This window comes from Lingula anatina, chromosome 1 (assembly GCF_051362555.1).
Source record: "Lingula anatina isolate TDL-2025a chromosome 1, LinAna3.0, whole genome shotgun sequence".
NCBI classification, from domain to species: Eukaryota; Metazoa; Brachiopoda; class Lingulata; order Lingulida; family Lingulidae; genus Lingula; species Lingula anatina.
This window is the reverse complement of record NC_141767.1, coordinates 40,520,345-40,541,588: the sequence shown is the minus strand read 5'-3', so window position 1 is coordinate 40,541,588 and position 21,244 is coordinate 40,520,345. Positions and strand designations below refer to the sequence as shown.

Sequence of the window (21,244 nt, the reverse complement as noted above, 5' to 3'; positions counted from 1 at the left end):
TATAATATAATTATTTTTTTACGGTGTAGCATACATACACGAACGCAGATGTTGGGATCGCGTTAAAAAGGATGTTTTCAAATTTAATGAATTGTGGTAATTCTATTTATTTTAGTTATGTGACAGCGAAATTTAGAAGGAAACTGTGCCATGGTAAAACAACTGGGTTATAGCTGCTGCATTGCTCCAATTCAGAATCGAAAGATGTGCATACTTATTAAAACAATGTCCAAACGGCGTGTTTTTAAAGACCCTTTATTATCCTATGACGATGTTGGACTGCGCACTGCACGATCTCGAAGCAACGTTGTAGGTTTTTGGTGAATTGTTTTCAAGGAATTCGCCCTTCGAGCAAAAGCTGTATCTAAATAATACAAAAGAAAAGGATCATGAATTTTATGCTTACAACAAAGTATTTTATCATTTCCTTGCAGTGAGTGTTTGGAAACATTTAGGCTACACCATGCATTGTAACTATTTTATGGTTTCATAGTATAGATTTTGAAGACAATGTAAGCAGAAAAAAAACAGTCAATGGAACATTTTCGTGATAATATCAATCAAATACCTCAGTCAAATTGCTTATGGATATATAACTTACTCACGCACATTACCGTTTAGAAAAACAGAGCTTTTTCAGCTTAAAAAACAAAAGTCATAGAATAAGGAATTACCTTTGATTCATAGCTGGAGCGAACACTTCAATTTGCCAGACAGATATCTTTGGATTTCGCATACCAAACAGATTCCACTCCCACGGTTTGAGTAGATTGGCACTGTGTACCCAGCTAACTGCAATACTTTGAAGTGTGCCGATATCTCGACTAGTGGAATACTTAGACACAAGAACGTCCCCGGGACTGATGTCGACATTTCTAGTTTAAAATGAAAAAAATATGCAGTAGTGAAGCCACGTAAATGTTAGCGCATTATAACCAAAAACCCATCCACCTTTGAAAAAGTACCCTGACAACCTTCATTACACGTTGTATTTTGATATAAATGGTGTTTAGAAATTCCGTGAAGTTTTTGTTACGTCTTATCCTTTATCACAGTACCCTCTTAAATTTACGGCACACGCACGCGCGCGTGCGTGCTCGATTATTCACTGAAATTATTCTGCTTAAACAATGCAGATAAACTGCATAAACGTACGATTCCGTTAAAGGTATTTTTTCCGACGTTCCCTTGGTGCCTTTCAGGACAAGTGAAATTGTTCCTCTCTCAGAAGCAGCTCCCATATTTTGACTCACTTGAACCTTAACCTCATAATGATAACCTGCATGTATATTAATAACGTTTGTTTTAATTGGCTAAATTGAATAAATGGTAATGATTGAAAAAATACAGATATTGTTAATTTGGTATACTATTAATAGTTAATATAACGAAAAATATAAATAAGTAAAAACACAAGATGAAAGTATGCTCCCATTGAAGATTTCAATCAAGTTTTAGAGAATTAACTGTTTCGAAAGTAATGACACCAAGTTACGAACGCAATTGATTTAAACTACAGCGAAACCAAAATCAACATATCGACTTGAGTTACATGTAATACCAGAATTGATTAATTTGATCTTATAATCGCTCTTACTACAGAATGGACTTGCTCCGTTCGTGTCTAAATAAAACCTATTATTCATTCCCGTTAACTGCGCCAGCGGGAATTTATCTGCATTGAGTCCCATTTGAGGACAGCCCCCTGCTCCGCAACTAGAGCATTTTCCATCCTGAAAACGGAAAAGGAATTTTAAAAAGACCTGTACATTGCATGTTGCACAACGGAAAATGTTTTTTTGTCTTAAAAAGTTATTTGGACAAATACAAGACTTGTTGAACATGATTATAACGATCTATGCAAAAAAGTAAAGATATTGCGCATGAGTTTTTCGTCTACTGTCATAGAATACCGAGTGGATACAAAAACAAGAAAAAAAAATTATAAAAGCATCGAACTTCACATTTCAAAATATTAATGTCTGCTGTTTATTTTTAATTAATAAATATTTAAACATGAAAATATCTTATTTTACTTGCCTTATAGTCATCGTAGCTATTACATTTGAAACCAATGAACGGACAGGTGGACGTAACTGAGTCTGTAAACAGCTCATGGGCGCGGGTGTGATCGCAGACAAAGAATTTCTTCCCTCCTAGAAATAAATGGAATAAGAAACATAACCTAAATCTTAGAGATATATTTACTTATATGTAGTAGGATATCTGTAGACTATGTTATTACAGTATATTTGTTATAACCCTAAACCTTATAACACAGAGGTTTTGTTAGCCGCCCACTGCTGTTTTATCTTTCGTTACCAGTCGTATGAGCATGAGTTTCCACTGGGGATATCCTATAATTACAGTTCCTACTACCAAGCATTTCAATAAAGGTCAACGGACAAAGAGTGGGCACAGATATTGTTCATGAGTGTACACCCCTATTGTGGGTTCTGATAAAAGGTGACAAGAACACGCACATTTCAAAATTGAACTGGAAGACACGCCAACTAGTTTACATGTTCATTCCAATTTAAAAGTCAAGATTGGAAACGTAAGCCATTTTTGTGATGAATTGAGCAGGAAGCAGATTCGAGGACCCCGGATGATATTTTCAGAACTTTTATTGAAAATTTCTGCCATATTTTGAATGCTTTTGTAGATTTGGTCTATCGGAAAACGCACTGAGCACTACGTCTAATTCTACTTTCGAAAATTGATTACTTATTTTAATACGTCAATGGATAAAACTAACAGTGAAAAGGTTATTGCTTCAAAACCAAACAATACATAGGCAACAAAAACTTATTTTACAGCAATAGTATGTAATCGTAACAGTTAAAATAATGATGCTAGATTATGGAATTCAGCATCTAGTTATAGCTTGTGAAAATGTCCTGATTTATAGTTCTTAACGTTAAAACTTACCATTATACAAACCGGCTGTGAACACTTCCGACATCATGCTCAGAGTATGCTCACAACCGGGCTGCTGGCTTCCGCCATTTGGATAAAAGTCCAAATGACCGACTGGCTGTTCAATCCCAAAACCTAAAAAATTTAAAACCATATAAAACTTCAATATTGCGCAAAATATTCTAATGTTTTTCAGACATTAGTAAGAGTTAAACCATTGAGAAACAAAATTTAATTTAAATGATTCATTCAGATAGTGGAAATGACCAGTGTTCCGCCACATTATATCGCTGAATATTGCGTACTAGCGAGTCCATACACATCTACAAAGCGTAATTCTGATGAATCGTTTTCTTTGAAAGTACATCCATCATGCGTTGTTATTATGAAGTAGTCATTTATAGTACTTCGACGCGACTTCTAGTAATAAACAGAAGGGCATTCAAAAGTAAAACGGCTGTCATATATTGAAATATGTTATCACCTCCACTGGCTTTCAGAGTGGATAAGATATGGTCAGCATCAGTGTGAATAACGTCCACCAACTTGGCATCCGTTGGGTCAAGACGAACTACCTTATCCGTGTAGGAGAAATACGGATCTGCCGGATCCATGCCTGAAACAGGTGGTGGTAATTTCAATAAAATTATTAAAATACACATCGAAACAACGTGTAATTCCTACATATTTGTTATTGCACTTTGCTTATAGGATATTGAGGGGGAATTTGCCTTTCAAAAATCGGTGTAAATGCAACCGTGGTTCACGTGTATATTGTATTGTGATATAACCTCACGTTATTACATACAATGCGATCAATGAAATGAAAGTAACATTATCTCTCCCAGCAAACTGGATGAATAATAACCTGTAATTCTCCCCAGAGACTTGAGTCTTTCTCCGGCATATCCCGCTAAATGGGCTCCAAGGCTATGTCCTATGATATGAAAAGATTCCTGGCGGGCGCCAGTTACATTCTGAAAATATAGATGGTCAAAAATGTTCGAAACTGAAAATGAAACATGGTGGCATGCTTTTGTGAAAACGATAATGCTTTACACCAAGATATAGCACCAAAAAAAGTGCTTTTTAATTAAAATCATGAGGTTGATGTCGTAAAATTAAAAAAATAATAACATGCTCTGTACTACCGGTAGTACAATGCACTGGAGATTCACAGAGGAGACAGACCATGGGCTGTGTTGGTTGGTATATGCTGTGGCACACTACCAGTGCTTAACACAACGACAACAATAAATTGGACGGAATCATCATCATCATTAACAAATAGGTTATAAAAACCACACATTTTTAAGAAGTTGTGGCAGTTTTCTTCAAGAAAGGCTGCTGCTTAATGAAATAAATGTCTCACACCGTGCCAGGTGCATTTCATTAACAGCTTATTAACAGCTCCTGATTAACAGCGCGCTGCGTTATTATAATTATCACGACGCTAAAAAGTGTATAACACAAAAACTTACGCATATTGTTTGAATCAACAAGGCGGTCTCGGCTCCAACTAAACGTGTGTTACCAGTGGCCTGTGTGTAAGGGAGGAAGGAACCGCCACCCCAGTCAATGATAATCACGTTATAATCGCCAGCCAGTAGCAGCTTGTCTTTCATATCCTGAAAGGGGCATGATTTGATAACTTTGAGACCCATTGCCCTTATATTGATCGCACTGGCCTGGTTATTTAGTGAAGCTAGTTAATTTTCATTAGATGGTAAATTTTCTGGTCTGAAATAACTAATAAAAGATGCTTTTTAAAAGTTGACAAATTAGTCTTCAAATCAGTGGTTAAAATCGGGTATCAAAAACTCCTAATCATCAAACAGTAATTAGTAGTAAATTCATTTTCGTCTAATACGTATACATTTAGATGCATACATGTAGCCATTTCTCTTTTCCCGTTTCAATGAAGCCATGGACAATCATTTTGGTTTCTTTAACAGCACTGAAGAGTGATTTTGAAACAGTAGAGGCATCGTCGGCCACGAGACTATCAGCGTGTATTTTACTTCGGCGCGTGAAAAGGGAAAATTTAGTTCCAATACTCTTGCGCGTGGCCGGAAGTAGGTTAAGCGGTCGATATGGAATATTTCGGAAAGGCCCTTCCGTGCTGAAGCATCCCAGAACGCCATAACATGCTACGCGGCGTTTCACGATAGCTGAAATAGAAGGATTCGTGTGTTAAGATATCTCGTTCAACATAAATGCTAACCAATGCCTAGTGATATCTTGGCAACTTTATTTTTGGTTTGTTCTCTGAATCCAATCTATTTGGTCTTGTTTAAAAATAGAATATACAATATGTTAAAAGAAGGATAAATGAAATAAAAAATATCATCTGACATTTTATTACGACTGCGTGTGTTGCGTTCGGTTGACATTTGGTTGTATCAGATTTTATCCGCCCATTTCCACTTATATTCAATACTGTACTGATGCGCACTCAGACAAAAAAAAACATTTGTTGATGTAATTTATAGTTCTTTCAGCTAAAGCCCAAGATGCAGATATTTGTATTAGATGTACATATTACGTGGTTTTGAAATGATTTTCACGCTAAAAAACAAACACTAACTTGTTGAATTGACCAGTCATCTCTTATTAAAAAACGCAAATCTAATTGCTTAATTCTTTTGGCGTCTTAGTTCAAATCTGATCGCTTACTCATACTCATGATCGTGTGATGTTTATACAGTGTAAAATGCGTTACTTACTGTGGCGTCGGACTTGATAGACCTTTGTATGAACGACGGATGGCTCATGGACCAAAGTCCAAAGGCCAAAAACAAACAGAAATGTCCATCGCATGGTTAAACGTGGCCTGATCGTCTCTTGAAAGCAAGCGCACACAAGTGACGATAACGTGATCTGCTGAGGGCTTGTTAAAAGGGAGGCACCCGATAAGTCTTAACATGGTGTTGTGACATTGCGACGTGTCTTAGCGTGTTGATCGATCGTTGATTTATGTTTCTGGTATAACTTTTTTTGTCTTAATCAGACAATGTCCTCCATAATGGATGTGTCCTCCTTATCTGTCTAAAACTGTCTAATGTTTTCTTTGAATAACAAAAAAAATCATTAGTTCTATTCCATCAGATTTACGGGACAAGAAGAGTTACCTGATAAGCAGGGTGTATGGGTGTAGGCACAGCATTTGATGCATGACCCGGCGTGATGCTAGGTCTGGCTTTACGCACGTTTCCTTGAGAAAATGACCAGATGGGTCCTTTAAGTAAGACGGCAGATCTAGTTATAAATACTGGGTGACCCAGTGCATGTATTGCTTGAAAATTCCCGTCGGCCCTATTAATCCAATGTTTCTACAAGTCAGTGTGTGATGGTATTAGTATACTAGTATGTGAACCTCACAAATAGTAAAGGCTCTATTGGACAGTTGTTGGTAAACATATTAAAAAAAATATCCCTGTGTTTAATCGGGAATTTCCCCTACTGGTTCCGAAGATTTTCAGTTCCCCATAGTCAACTACCCACGTGGTGGTGCACGTGTCTTGTACTACTGTGCACGTTGCTACATGTACAGTAGCAGAAATGTCAAGAGTATTACGTGCATTTGTGAAAATTGTGCAATTTCATTGTAAGACGCAGCATCGATTTTGCTATTGCGAATTATGGATCCTTGATAGTTTGGTTAAGAGTAAAGCTATACTGGTGCTTTAAAAAGACGTACTATAGTTCACACTTACTTATATAAGGATACATTAAAATATGACATGATATATTTTCTCCTCTCTTTATTTTTATTAGGACCAGTCCCAAGTATCTGTACCCAGTCTCAAGTATCTGTAGGTTATAATCTACCAGTATAGTATTTTAGTACGTTAGAGACTTGTTTTTACAATGATCGATATATTCATCTCCATTGCCTGCCCCTGATAAGGTTAATTCTCTTATGGTTATTGGCATAAAGCATAGAGAAGAAGGTTAATGTTGTAAGACTGAACACTTAACTCGAAGGTTTATCTAGTCTGCGTAATGAAGTATAGGGCGATACTATTCAATTTCGTTTATATTGATTTATCAAAAGAAAAAAAAACGAATGGAAAATATTTTCAGTGAACTGGAGAAAAATAAAATATATAGAAAGACAAATGAGTAAATGACATAACTCAAATTTCATATGAAGCTCATCCAACATCTTTCTCAGCGAGCTCTTCGAAATAATCATCGTCTTATGTTACACAATTTAACTGACTTTCCTTATAGCCAATTTTCTGCATTATAAACTTGATCTAGGTTACCGTTCACGAGATACCACAGGTCTTCAACTGTGTACTGATGCCCACGAAGTGGTGACAGTGAGAACACGTTATCTGGACTATTTCGACAGTCAGTTTTTTTTAAATTAGATGTTAGTTCGACAATTAAAGTTGGCAGCTTTATGCTTGGTTCACAATTTAATGCGTGAGTTTCAGTAAAAAGCAGGTTGGCAATTCCACTTCAAAATATGTATTAAATGTCTTGAACTGCCAGACACGACAGGTAATTTCTTGTTTTATCTTCGGCTATAATAATTAATTAGATAATTCATTATTTCGCTTTAACCTGGTGAGTTGTAAACATATGAGTGCTTGATTACTGGTTGTTATAACATAAATGGTGTATAAACCATAGAACAGAGGTCATGTTGAACATTATCATACTCATTTTATTAAATGCGATGTCTTTAATGCTATCTGACTTTTACAAGGGAATGATACCAAAAGGTCCGCCCAAAAGAAGAGGGTACATGTACTAGTTGGAGACTGGGGACTGGTCTATAGAGAAAGTTCTGGTATCTCCTAAAACTGACTTAAAATTAGTCGACCTCACCGGGTATTTTAGAGCGTACTTGTATGAGTATTTAAAAACCTGTATGCATTGGATCAATCATTCCTACCAATGCCTATCGACTGAGCGTGATCTACAGAGATATCATTAATGATGTGGTGTTTTTAGATCTGTCAAATCGTCTTGACTCTTAATAAACCTGCTGGGTGCCTATAACGCCTAAAATAAGACAGAGGGGCTGTTATGGGATAAAATTATAATTTTGTTTTTGGTGGGTGCCAGTCGTGAATATTCATGGCTGGACTGAGCACTGCTCGGGCTACTAGTACATTATGTCAAGCAGTCATGTGTAACACTTACATTCAATATACTCACTCTCAGTCTCAAGTGTCCAGACTTGTGGTGTGGCTTTACCAGAATATTGTAACCTATATGACCCAACACTTACGTAAGTGTATTTCTATTTCTACATTACCAGACAATTTTTTGTTTGTAAGATAGGGCTATATTTGCATTTTTATTGTACAACATTTTATTCATTTCTTTTTTTTTTTTTTTAGTTGACCAGTGTTTAATAATAAAATATACTGGTAAAACCTGAGTTCAAATTGAGTACTCTAAAGAACTGAGTTGATTCTCAAGTACAAGCAGTTGAATCCTGATACAGAGGCTACCATGTATGCAGACAAAGAAGAAAGTAATGAAGACTCAATGTAGGTGAGATACCTGTAAATGTTTATGACATTAATTTTCCTTGACAATTTCAGCAATTTTCGTCAACACTAAGGAAAGTTAAAGGTAAATGTAGAAATATCCATTAGCGAGTTACCTGTTTTATGATGTATTTGAAAATGTATGGCTACTTAGATTTGAAGATTGTCCTTGAATATACGGTGTTCAACATGCTGATGGCTTCAGCGCCCGCGGCAGTACATGCAAAACATACGTACCTAAGCAAGCACATTACTGTTGTATGAAAAAATTGTCCTTGTTCATGACAGAGCTACTGGTATTTGCGAAATGTCAAAGCGGGTTAAAATTGCCTTCTTGAGAAGCTTCATGTAGCTACAAAGGAAATGTGCTTAACAGCTTTTCCTGGCCACCACTTGTTTATCCCCAAAATGCAATATGATGCATTGTATCTAAATATAAAATAACATTTAAAGCTCCTTAATGCTTCTTTGTTTTTATTATAAGCCTGCACTGTTTCTGTAGGCATCCATCATCATTTAATTGAGATACATGCACGATATTTTATGCCTGAGTGTCATTTTCCCCGTTATAAACTAATCCAATCGAGGTCTTATTGCTAAGAAATAACGAAAGTTGACGAGCTTTACCCGTTCAATCTTAATCTGAAAGAATATGATGTAACTGTTTCTCGTCCTTACGATTTCAGATAAAGCTACACAGTGATAAAAAGAATGTTACACTGTGGGGTCGTCTAGGCGTCTTTTATCCACCTAAAAGGCGCATTTTACCTGTTTGATAAAAAAATATACGTGAAAAATCAAGCGCTCAGTGTATTCCAATAAATTTACTAGTAATAGAGAGCTATTGTTTTTATATTTGTTGATGTACAGTAGTCCAGTAGACTAATATACATGTATATTTAAAAAGAAGGCGATTTTGGCTACTAGGAAAGCCATCTTGATAATAACATATAGGATACCCTCAACCACAGCGCGTCGTAAGCTTTAGTTTCAAGCCGTTCTCATATATACTGCATATCCCTGGCGGCATGTTCGGCTGAACGCGATATTGGCATATTCTTCCATCTTTACATAGGCCATAACTAAGCAATAAAGCAAACCTCATTTAACAAAACATGATAACGCCTTGTCACTGCCTGTACGTGCCATAAGAAAAGAAGGGACCGTCTGTTTAATTTTCTGAATTTCATGGCATAAAGCAGATTTGAAGTCAGGTGTGTGGCTGCGATGTGATGAAAGGTTAACGTTTACTCTTAAAATGATACTGAGTCATCGAATAGTAAGGAGACGACGTTTTATGGACCATCTGCCTCATAAGTGTCTTCGTTGTAGTTAATTTTCCTTCTTTTCTTGAGGGCTTCTTTAATATGCCAGGCGGGTCTCACTACAGCGACCACTGTAGAATTGTTTATCGTCACATGCGTGTTTGTAATTGTGAGTGTGAGTGTGTAAAAACCGCAGATATACATGTATAGATCCGAAGGAAAAGAGCGTGTGGATTTTTTTTTTTTTTTTTTTTTTTTTTTTGGAGGTGGGGGGGGGAGAAGAAAGATTATTGATTATTTGTGGATATCGCATTTGGACATGACATGTATAATGGCTCGTGGTCAGACGATGCTTCAGTAAAGAACGTAAAACACATTCCAAGGGGAAGATATTAGTTCCATCGATCCCACAATTAGGTCGTAAGGTTGAATAATGCAAAACCTTAATTCCTAATTGCCAATAGAAAATGATCGTAAGAGCCATGGCAAGGCAGACAGCCTCTATATCTCTCCGCATTTCAGTACGGGTTAATAATATGGTATCATGAATAATTTGACGTCATTAAATTCCCTTTCCTGAGAATTGCTAACACGTGAGCTAAAACTGCGGGCAACCGTGTTTTTTTGTTCTCTGTGTTATGCATACAGGTAAGCGGAAATACAGAGGGCATTTTAACGGAGTCGCAACGCTTTGTGTCGCAGCTATTCATCATTTTGATCTCTGTGTGTGTGTGTTAGGTGCTACTAGAAGAACATGATGATGTCGGACAATAAATATGACACCGAAATCCCAATGGAGCCCTTAGAAGAAACGGGCGAAGCTGGAGAAGAAGCCGCGGCAGCAGAAGCCTTGCTCGTCGGCAGTGACAAACATCAGAACGATGTCACGGCAGAAAACGGCGCTGAGACCAGCACGGCCTCGCAGCAGAGACGAGCCAAGAAAAAGACCAAAGCTGACTCCTCTTATGCGGATTCCGATTCACAAGATATGTCTGAGTTGTTCACGAAAAAAGAAGTCCTGTTCTGTATTCTGGGCGGTATAACTTTAGTTGTGGGGCTTATCATGATCATTGTCAGCACGTGGCAATTACGAGCTGGATGCCACTGTACTTGTAATGTCGAGGTAAGTAGTATCTTATTACACGTAATTGCAGATTGATTCATAAATCTCATCATGCTTAAATATATTATGCATACCTCCAAGGTCATGTTAATATCCTTGCTTGATCACCAACTCTTATCATTATTCACTGCTTATTTTGTTTCATATTGTTTTGCAGAGAAACATTTTTATTGCCACATACTGTATGTCATATGCATGTTAAAATACATCATGTTAATCAACGAGTTCTTGCATCAACATTTATTAAACAATATCTTATATATATATATATATATATATATATATATATATATATATATATATATATATAGGCTTACATACACTAAAATGCAGAATAGCTAATATTCTAAAGCAGTAATCTGAATTTCATTTCACACCTGCTCTTACCCTTTTTTCTACTCTGCCATTGTCTTTATATACATGCGCTTATTAAAACATTACTAATAACATGACATCCTTGGTGGATGTAAAGCTGCCATATATATTATATGATGCCAATGGTTATTGTTTTCTCAATATCTAACGCTACGTACATATCTAACAGGGAATTTTTGCTTTGTTCTGACACCATCTTAGTTACATGATTCCTCTCAGTGCAAGTCTTTGATAGGGTTAATTTAGGTAGTATATAATTAACTTCATATGTTACTTGACACAGATAATCTTATATTTGAAGGGCTCATTCGATTACATGGATAGTCTTTCATTCAATTATCGCAACAGCAAGATGTTGAACAGCGAAAAGTTGATCATTCCCTCTTTGCATACAGTTGCACGACACATCAGGCTGGTCACTGCCTTATTATATCGAATCTTTCTTGACACCCCGGGGCACGCAGTTGCTGTACATGAAGCGCTATTTGACTAAGCATTCACACAATGCCTTAACATGGATAAGGATAGCATTTTTCATCATAAGCTCATTAACGGGTCTAGCAAAGGTAGCATCCTGACAAATCGATAAATGATAGAAAAAATGTAAAATACACTCGATTCCCCTTCCATCAAAACGCAATTTGATCATAAACTCCACTTTTAGTAGTCAGCTAACGGCTAGACTCGAAGTAAAAGACAACGCCAAATGGTAACAGATAAATGTTTAGACTTTGTACGATGCTGCGTGTAGATGAAATATACATCCATAATGTCGTCTGTCTATATCATACTGGTATTTTGGCAAATTGAGATCATTGCAATATGCGCCAGACTAGCAGTCACCTATAAAAATTAATCAAAAACTTCCCTAAAATCCTATTTTTTTAACCTGAAGGAAAGGATGTTCATAAGATTATGGTAACAGTACATTTGAAAGTGAACTTTTTATTTTTTGATTTTCAATCGTAGTATTTTTACAAAGATCTACTCTTAACGCACATTGCCTTTTTATGATCCCACAAAGTCATAAAAACACAGTGGTCTGTTTGAACAGCATTATATATATATATATATATATATATATATATATATATATATATATATATATATATATATCCCCTTCATAAGAAAACATAAAGACTTAAAAAAACTAATTTATCTATACCAATATTCGAAGAGACAGTATAATAAAACATAATGATATGCTGACTGCAAGCTAGGGTCATTTTCTTGCCAAGAAGACGTCAAATGAAAAAAATGTACAAGTACTTATACGGAGCCTTAAGGTCACAGCTGCCCGTAATAGATGACTTACATACAAATAACGCGCTAGCATATAATAAGAACAATATCACTAACAAAATATTTGACACGTTTTAACAAATGCAGTTGGTGCAGATTAAATTATGATTGATAATGCCATATAAAACAGTATAGCTTTGACCGTAAACATGTAACACAATATCATTGTACATGTTAACATATTCTTTATATATATATACATTCCTGAATATATTCAAAAACTGATGATATACGGTAAAATCGGTGAATTTTGTTAAGTCTTTGGAAAAATAGTTTAGTACAGCAAGAACTACAAAATCTCAAATAAAGCCCGTAAACACAATGAGTTCAAGAACGTTTGTTCTGTTGGATGTTGCATGTGTATTGAAGTCTTCCCTAATCTGATAATGAAACCCTTTAATGAAGAATAGGATCTTTTAACATCGCTTCACTTCTTAACAAAAAACGCACACATGAAAAATATATACTCATCTACCGCGTAAGTCTGTTTCAAGGCTTGTGTGTTCTGCCACAACACCAATAACTTTCACATATCTGGGGCGGATCCAGAATTTTTTGAAGGGGGGTCTGGTTTTTGAGGGATTGACAGGCCTCGGATTGCGAGTCCGGCCCTCACCCTCTTGGCGTCATGTTCGGGGCACGCTCTAGGGTCCCCCCAAAAATTTGTGTTTTGGAGGGGAAATGGCGCCTTTTGGTACGGTTTAGAACTATGATTCAGCTAGATGTTTTTTGGGTTTTTTTAATCAGAAATCGAAGGGGAGTCAGGACCCTCCCGACATCCCCACTAAATATCAACACTGCACTTTATACTATAATCATAATACATTGTCATCCGTACTTGCAGACTGAAATTAGAAATATACCCTGGCATAGATAACAAAACGACAAGATCAGCAACACATCAATGCCGACGCCTCTATCTGACCTTATGCCATGTGTGATTAAGACTTAGAAGCTTAAAAGCCAAAGTTGGTGAAGGCATTTGACCTTTACAGGCTTAAGCAATGATTTAATCATACCAGACTGCGTAAAACACAGGGATATTGATCTTCCAATTGGTATCAATAAGTAATACCTTCTAAATGTCTCTGCTCGCTGTGTCACGTAGGAAATCAACAAGTTGTGATTAATCGTCGGCAATCAGAACCGTGAAGGCTAACAGTTTTCCGGAAATGCGAAGATAGATCAGAAGTGTATCGAGTTAATTAATTGGCAAGAAGTAAGCTCTTCCATACACTAACACTTGAACCACTTATAGAGTCGTAATACTGACAAATCTTCACAAATTACTTCACAAATGATGGCATCGCCAAAATAAGCGCTACGCTTTGTATGCTATCAAAAGCCAACCAACCGATTTATTTGCCAACTTTCAGATAAATGAACAAAATTTCCAGAATATTGTGAAACAAGTGAAAGGAGAACTAAATTGTGGAGCATCAGATTCCCGTGTGAGAGCCTTAAGGAACATTTTTACGGCTTGTGGAATGTGTGATAGGAATACGAACAGCTACTAGTATTATGTCAAAGTCTTAACCCCACGGCAATTTGCAACCTTCGTAATCACGCTGTATTTAATAGTTCCCTGTTTTTATAATAAGTGAGTAGTTTGACACCAAAGTAAAGGACGATTTATACTAGCAGATGACTACCTGTTGCTGTATTTATCATTTCTTGCACCAGCATTCATCAAACAGAATATTGGCGCTTGTTAATGACTATAATTTTTAGATATTCAAGGTTTTAAGGACAGCGATGCTGTTCGTGCTGCCGTTTTGAACGACGATAATCCATATTATATGCTTTTATTGTGAAAAAAAGCACACACGGGCACTTACACATATTCACATACATTTTTGATGTTGACAAGCCATTCTTTTAAGCATCAGTTCTTGACGTTGACGTTTAGGCGTTGGCTTTCAGAACCGGTTTATGAGTGTGTTGTGCCTGTCGTCTGCTGCCTCTTTATTGCCAAACTTTGTTCCACGCCTATGACGAATTATTGAATAACGCACCCACCTTAGCTGTTTGGCAGCTGTCTCAGTTATAGGCATACTGTATGCAAAATTTCGTAAGGTAAATAGAGGTTGTAATAATACAGTACATGATCAAACTGAAAACGGTAAAATGCCAGTCTTTAATGAATTGACTCGATGCAAAGGTACGTACGTCAGCTACTGAATCTTTATTCAATATGTTTTATTTCGTCCAAATCTGTACAAAGTTATTGCGTCATCAACAGCTTCTGTGAAGAAGTGCCAAAACTGGTAACTCTTTACTAGTATATCACATAGAGGAACATGTAGGCCTTTTGCCAACAATTGTGCAGTCAGTCAAAGGCACTATTTCATTGCTTCCCACAATATTTCCAGATTGTTTGCTCTTGAAATTAATGATTCAAATCATCCTGTAATTAAATCTAAAAGCAGCATCGTTTGACAAAGTGATGGATGGGTTGTTACTGGCTATGGTACAGTGAATGGGAGAAGCGCCAAGTAAATTGTGCACCAAATATATAGCTTTACATTTACATAACATACCTTAAAGGTCACATTCCTATTTAAGTGCATCCTTCGAGTTTTGTTTTACAGCTGCATAAAAGGAAAGGGTTCAAAATGAGTAGGTTAGGTTGTATATTCTCATAGAACATCATGGTACGTCTTGAATTCAAACCATTGCTCATTTCACACGACGTGACATCCTGCTCCCTCCTTCTCTCTCTCTCTTTCTCTCTCTCTCTCTCTCTCCTTTTCTCTCTCAACTTTTTATTTCTTTTGACAATAAAGTATGATCCATATTTCAACTAACTGCACATATTTTGCTTTAGGATCCGTTCCAAGAAGAGCACGCTCTGCTACATGCCCAGAACACCAAACAATCGAATGCCAGTCAATCAAACACTGCGCCGTCGACGATCAAACCAAATTACAGCCGTTTAGCTGGAGATCAAATACAAACTACTAACCAACCAGTGACTAACGAATCAAAGACTACAACGATCATACCTATTGACAATAAAAACGAAAAGACCAAGACAGATGATATAGTGAGCACGACTACAACGCCACTCATCGTGACAAAAGCAAATCAAACAGATGTGGAAACGGAAGAAACATCAAGCGGGGATGAACAAGATCAGCCAGTCACCGAAATACCAAGTGAAAATACTACGAACCAAATACTAGATGAAAGCACATCATGAATAGATCATAAATTCATTCAGATCAGTGTATGCGTTTGCGGTATGAAGTAGGAGTTTAGGAAACACACCTTTCTACACGTACTATATACTTATACTTTTAGTGGCACTCCACTGTATCTTCAATTCAATAAGGTCTTTTCACAATGTATATTTATCAACCTCTGTAGCTCCTGAAAAGCTATGTTGAACGGCTAGAATGATTTCCTTCTTTCTTTTGTTTTTACTCTTTTAAATACATTATTACTGAGGAATGGCTCTGCAGTCTCAGTATATCAACTTTAGCGCCACCTAAAAAATGTGACTTTTATTTGCTACAGTATCTACCAACAATTTAAGCTCAATGGTAACGAATATGTTCCCATGAAATTAACAGGTACCAGTAATCGTATTTTGCCGGTGAGAGGTGGGGCATAGATGTGCATGTAATTTATTTATTTGTTTATTTATTTATGTTTTTTATCATTTTGCCTCGCTTGTTCGGCATTTGAACACATTTAGAGAAGCTAAGGGGTGGACGCATTCCTCTCTGCCAAGCCTCCTGCCTCCTTCATTACATGATAGTATACGTTGCTATTCCATTTACCCTTCAAGTGTATTATATAAACCAGGTATACAAACAATACCTGCCCCATTGAGTCGGTTGTTGCAATCAGCCAGTATTGACTTAATGATACAATATTTGCATATACAATATTCCTTTATGAATATCTGATGGATGCATCTGTTGTTCTTAATCTAATTGTATTCTTTTTACATTGTTGTCGCTTCATATACAAGTATATGTATTAATATTGTATTGTCTCCAAACAAATGTCGCAGAGGCGTTACTGTCTTGTCACCACTGTGCGAGCAAAATATTCAGTAGCCTGAATGTCGATTATTTCATGGTTCTATCGGCGTTTTGTATCATTTATAGTTGTATTAATATCATTAGCATGCTTTGCTATCATGAGTATTGATTTGCCCTGTGCAAACTCAAAAAATATAAGATGCTCAGAAAAAACCTGAGATTGTAAACCAATAAGTAAACGGTGTCGTGTGCGAGAGCATTTAAGTTCACTTCACATGGTAATTGTGAGACATACGTCTGATAAGTTTCATAAAAGATAGAAGAATATTGGAATACTCAATGTTACATGTGCTTCTCAGAGTGCTTCTTAGATTCATCTTGTATAAGGAGATTTAGGTGAAATACATATTTTGGGGGAACGTTCCGAGCTCGACATTCCTGGAAACGGCAAGTCTGCGCCAAGTACTTTGATAAAAATGGCATTACAAGAATTGAAAATGTTAGTGAATAATATAAGAACTATACGTTTTTTCTTAAGAATATGCTTATGTGATATGCATTAGTATTATATTTGTTACAATATTTGTAGGGGTTTTATGTATCTTTAAAATAACTTTTGATACAGCTTAATAAATTATCAAAATGTTAAACAACTTGACAGTGGGTTTTCGTACATGTATGCATACTTGCTTCTGTCATTAAGTTTTGTCCATATTTAACCGTATATCTAACACATTTCAGAAGTCACAGCTAACACAATCACAGTTCAGTACTCCTGGTGCATTCTACTATTGTGCATATTCCCTTGAAAGATATATTCCCTATAAACCTTGTGAGATCGCTTCGGAGAAAGTGAAGGATGATATGACATTTATATATAGCAAATATTTCCAGTTTCTATAGTATTTTGGAGATGATAAGCTATTGGATTTACATGGATGTTTAATTGCCATACAAAATTTATTTCTGCTTTTTAAGGGACAATTACTTATTTTCACCAGTGTTTAGGCCCTTTATGTAACTTAAACTAGAAAAAAATCAGCGACGAATTTTCAAGTTTTTTTTCTTCTTTTTTTGAGAAGTATAGCTCTCAGTTATATCAAGCTACTGTCTTGTCTTCCATTGTTTGCCCAGAGTGATAAACTTAATAAGAGATAACAAAACCATTAGTTTCGATTCATTTTCGTTTTCAACGGAAGTGCCATTTCGCTCTATCTGTAATAACTAGAGCTGCTAGGAAGACGCTAATCTTACCTTACTGGTGACCTGTACGGCAATGTTTCGAGATTCTAGTTGTTCTGGGACTGTGGGAATGCTTAGTCCTTAACAAAGCAGTCTCACAAGGAAACAGGAATAAGATAAAGCATCATTTGTATCTCTTCACAGTTTCTGGTGGTATGTCACTAATTGGGTGCAACACCCTTGACTTGGGGTAATTGATTGATTTCTCAGTATAAATACATACTCAATTTCCTACAGCGGAATTCACCTTTTCATTGAGTCATCTAATTCTAGAATCTTCATAGAGTTAAACTCAGTTTACTCTCACTTAAGGCGGAGCACAATTACATCGAGTTAGCATTATTCTTTTAAAGGTACCACTCTCAGAGAGGACGCAGAAACCATGTTATTTAACACAATGGGACAAAAGTCAAACCATATACTCACACCATTGTCTGTTATTCCATGCCATTGTAGGAATCTAAAAATCAATTTCTTTTTCAAATTGAACGGATTCTAGGTGGGGGTGATGGTGCCTTGTAGGTTTTTACTTCAAAAGTGCACTGTTATTGTTTAACTACAAGTTGTCAATTAAAACCAGTGCGTTGGAGTTCTCCCGCATTACAGGGGCAAGAGCGAAATCGATACCAGCACTTCGTGTTTGAGGACACGCACAGCGTCACACGACCGTTGGATAGTTATAGACGCGAATCCATTGTCTAGATCATCCTGTAGAAAAGATCTAGAGCAATGATTTACTGTCCTTAAATTCAATAGAGAATACTCGATTTTAAAACATTGTAATTCCGAGTAGGCGATCGGACTTTTCCCTCTAGAGCATTAACGTAGAGCCGTACCTGACGAAGACAATGACTAAATCTGCAGTGTTACCAGTACAGATACCCGTTTTTTTCTTGTTTGCTGACCAAGTAACGCCGGATACTCACCGAACAATGTTTTCAATGCGAGTGCATTTACTTTTCATATCTATTTGGACAACCCGACTTGTGACTGACTGAGTCCTGCAATTAATCTATTAAAATAAGTGGATGGAAAATAACAATAATAATAGTCTTGTCAATGTAATATTAGAAGAATACAGGCAATCCTATCAATTGCCGATGCAAGATTTGTTCTGTAAAGGCCACGCCCAAATTTTGGCGTTTGTTCATTGCGCTTTCACAGAAAGCGTGTACTTGCCGTTAAATGTCTTTAGCGTGGGTCAGGGAGATGATTTCGTGATGTTTTCTATCACTGTGTGGTTAAGTGCCACTTAAACGGCACTTAATCGCATGGCCTTCGACTTGGAATAGATTTTATTGAACCATGCATGTAACCACAGCGGTGTGAAGTACGCGTTTGGGGGTGTATTTCGTCAGAAGTTACTCATTCGATGTATATATATATATATATATAGTTAATAGTTAACCTTATACAACCAAGTTAATATTATACAACCTAGAAAACGTCAATGATGCAGCAATAGTGTGTCCTTGACTAATGGGTACCAAATATACGCTGAGTCTGAGTAATCGCTCAGCCGGGGTTTGAGTAATAAATAGTTTTGAAGCAATCTGGTTGTTGTGGGGTTCCGAAAGTAATGCCATGGTGTTTGCTGTCCACTGCCGGTTTAAAGAAGGACGGAGTGGCCAATGCATTTGGAATAACCGACATTTAGCAATTTTTGTACCCACGCTTGTATGAAAGTAGATACAAATTAAAACATCGGGACATTTGCCTTGTTTTATTGTAGACAAATACGCATGGAGTGTGTGTGTGGGGGGTTAATGAAAAGCATTTTAGTATATTATGGTAAGGTTGTACAGCCAAAAAAAGTTCCATGGCACATTGGGTGTTTGATCAAATTAGTTTCTTCAGAAACTATCCCAAATACAGTGTACAGTAAAAGTGCTACGAATGAGCATTATTCGACCTGAACATATTTATTCATGTGCACAGTATATATGAGAGATAATTGGTGTTTTCATCTCAGTAGGGCAATTTTCATTGATGCTAACAAATTATGCACTAATAATAGTTAATCAATCCTATCATGCAATATGCAGAAGGAATTATCGTTATAAATCATTCAATTCTAATCAGTTTCACAAAATTTGGGAATGGCTTATGTTTTGTACATGCATTTATCCACCGTACAGTTGGCCTTTTAAGGTTTTCTAGGACGAAATATGCATCTATCAAATCCCGCATGACCAGTGCGAAATTGGTGAAACCTTCAGTTGTTGATAATAATAATAATTACAAAAATGATGATAATAATAAAAATCACGTGAGTCAATTTGTAAATATTCTTAATATTTCTAATACATTTATCAAAATTTGAACATATAGTTTTTCTTTTAGAAAAGACTTGTCGACAGGTAGAAAAATACTGTAGTGTGGGGATACGGTTCCGTCTTCTTTTTTTTTTTTTACATTGAAAATGGTGCGAAACGATCTTTTAATAGTTTCCAGGCCGTTGAGTTACTGTGTTACATGTAAACAGGCGGTTACCGCGGTCTGGTTTCTTTAGACGCTCCCAGCGACATTGATGCAAAACACACTAACATAACACAATCTGATACAGCATATCCGCCCAAAGGACACGGCAATCCCGATGAGCAACCGTATCGAGCATTGAAAGTATTGATTTTGCCTTTCAGGACATCTGTGTCCCCTCAAACAGGACGCGAGACCAATTTCTTTGGTGTTAAACACTGCACTCAGATTCGCAAAATATGGTATAGAATGTGTCCAGATTTGAGAGACGGGCTTGTCATGCGGTTAGTTGAGAGAATCTAATAAACCTTAACTGCTTTCTAAAAATGAAATTGACTCAGCTGTGATTCACACCGGAAAAAAATACTTACATAAATGTTCCAAACCTAAATCAAATTGGTAAACAAATAAACCAACATAGCGAGCTAAAAACTCTTAAAGGAAAACTCGTCAATGTTTTTATGAGATCGTAAGATGGCAAGCATTACAAAAAAAACCTTTCTGTCAATCTCAGTAGACTCATTTCGTAATAAAATACCCTAGAATTTCTGTGCATGATTGGACTCCCTTTGGATTAACAAGCAAACGAATTTTTCGTCATGCATGATTGTCTCTGCCTCTTTGTGGGAGGCCCGGAAAAATGTTCTAATGGGATTTGTTAATTCGATAATCTGGTCCGTTTTGAGTGCTCCACCTACTTTTGCTAACCAAAAAAATGGACCGACTTGACAACTATTGTTATACTTTTATATATTCATGAATTCACACAAATGCGTTTCAAGACAAAGAAAAAATTAATAAATAACTGACCAATATCGACTTTATAAAACTTGACGTCATTGTTCAGTAGACAACGATTGTTTTTTAAGAGTATGATGGCCTTTTACACCTTTTGTATAAAATGCGTTGTAGGCCGCCTGCGTTGCGAGACGAAAATGCGCCTCAAAACGGTTGCTAGGCAACAGTCAACTTTATTGGGCAGTATTTAAAGTGATGCAGTTGATGCTCTCTAACAGGGAAAGCAGAAGAGAGCGC

General features: G+C 36.6%; 3 protein-coding genes across 3 annotated transcripts in view; 2 read left to right on the top strand and 1 right to left on the bottom strand.

Annotated features, from left to right (window-relative positions):
- Positions 1 to 177: 177 nt before the first annotated feature.
- Positions 178 to 5,811, bottom strand: LOC106164429 (pancreatic lipase-related protein 2). The gene is made up of 11 exons (XM_013542324.2): positions 5,646 to 5,811; positions 4,810 to 5,090; positions 4,401 to 4,547; positions 3,788 to 3,896; positions 3,404 to 3,535; positions 2,932 to 3,054; positions 2,041 to 2,156; positions 1,598 to 1,733; positions 1,156 to 1,279; positions 675 to 875; positions 178 to 364 (listed from the first exon to the last, which is right to left on the bottom strand). The coding sequence occupies exons 1-11, from the start codon at positions 5,737 to 5,739 to the stop codon at positions 259 to 261; spliced, it is 1,569 nt and encodes a 522-aa protein (XP_013397778.2). The 5' UTR covers positions 5,740 to 5,811; the 3' UTR covers positions 178 to 258.
- Positions 5,812 to 8,098: 2,287 nt separating this feature from the next.
- LOC106164456 (BTB/POZ domain-containing protein 19) overlaps positions 8,099 to 21,244 on the top strand; it is a 46,395-nt gene continuing 33,249 nt past the window's right edge. Inside the window, exons 1-2 of the mRNA XM_013542372.2 lie at positions 8,099 to 8,167; positions 8,280 to 8,436. The gene's annotated coding sequence lies outside the window, so the exon portion shown is untranslated. The remainder of the gene's footprint in view (positions 8,168 to 8,279; positions 8,437 to 21,244) is intronic.
- Positions 10,024 to 17,147, top strand: LOC106164457 (uncharacterized). Its single transcript, XM_013542373.2, has 2 exons — positions 10,024 to 10,820; positions 15,325 to 17,147. The coding sequence occupies exons 1-2, from the start codon at positions 10,452 to 10,454 to the stop codon at positions 15,697 to 15,699; spliced, it is 744 nt and encodes a 247-aa protein (XP_013397827.1). The 5' UTR covers positions 10,024 to 10,451; the 3' UTR covers positions 15,700 to 17,147.

Excerpts from the sequence above, each read along its gene's own strand:
- LOC106164429 (XM_013542324.2), bottom strand. The coding sequence starts at position 5,739 with ATGCGATGGACATTTCTGTTTGTTTTTGGCCTTTGGACTTTGGTCCAT. Across the intron at positions 4,548-4,809 it reads GAAAAGAGAAATGGCTACAT|GATATGAAAGACAAGCTGCT; the intron begins GTATGCATCTAA and ends TGCCCCTTTCAG. Across the intron at positions 3,897-4,400 it reads TGTTGATTCAAACAATATGC|AATGTAACTGGCGCCCGCCA; the intron begins GTAAGTTTTTGT and ends CTATATTTTCAG.
- LOC106164457 (XM_013542373.2), top strand. The coding sequence starts at position 10,452 with ATGATGATGTCGGACAATAAATATGACACCGAAATCCCAATGGAGCCC. Across the intron at positions 10,821-15,324 it reads ACTGTACTTGTAATGTCGAG|GATCCGTTCCAAGAAGAGCA; the intron begins GTAAGTAGTATC and ends ATTTTGCTTTAG.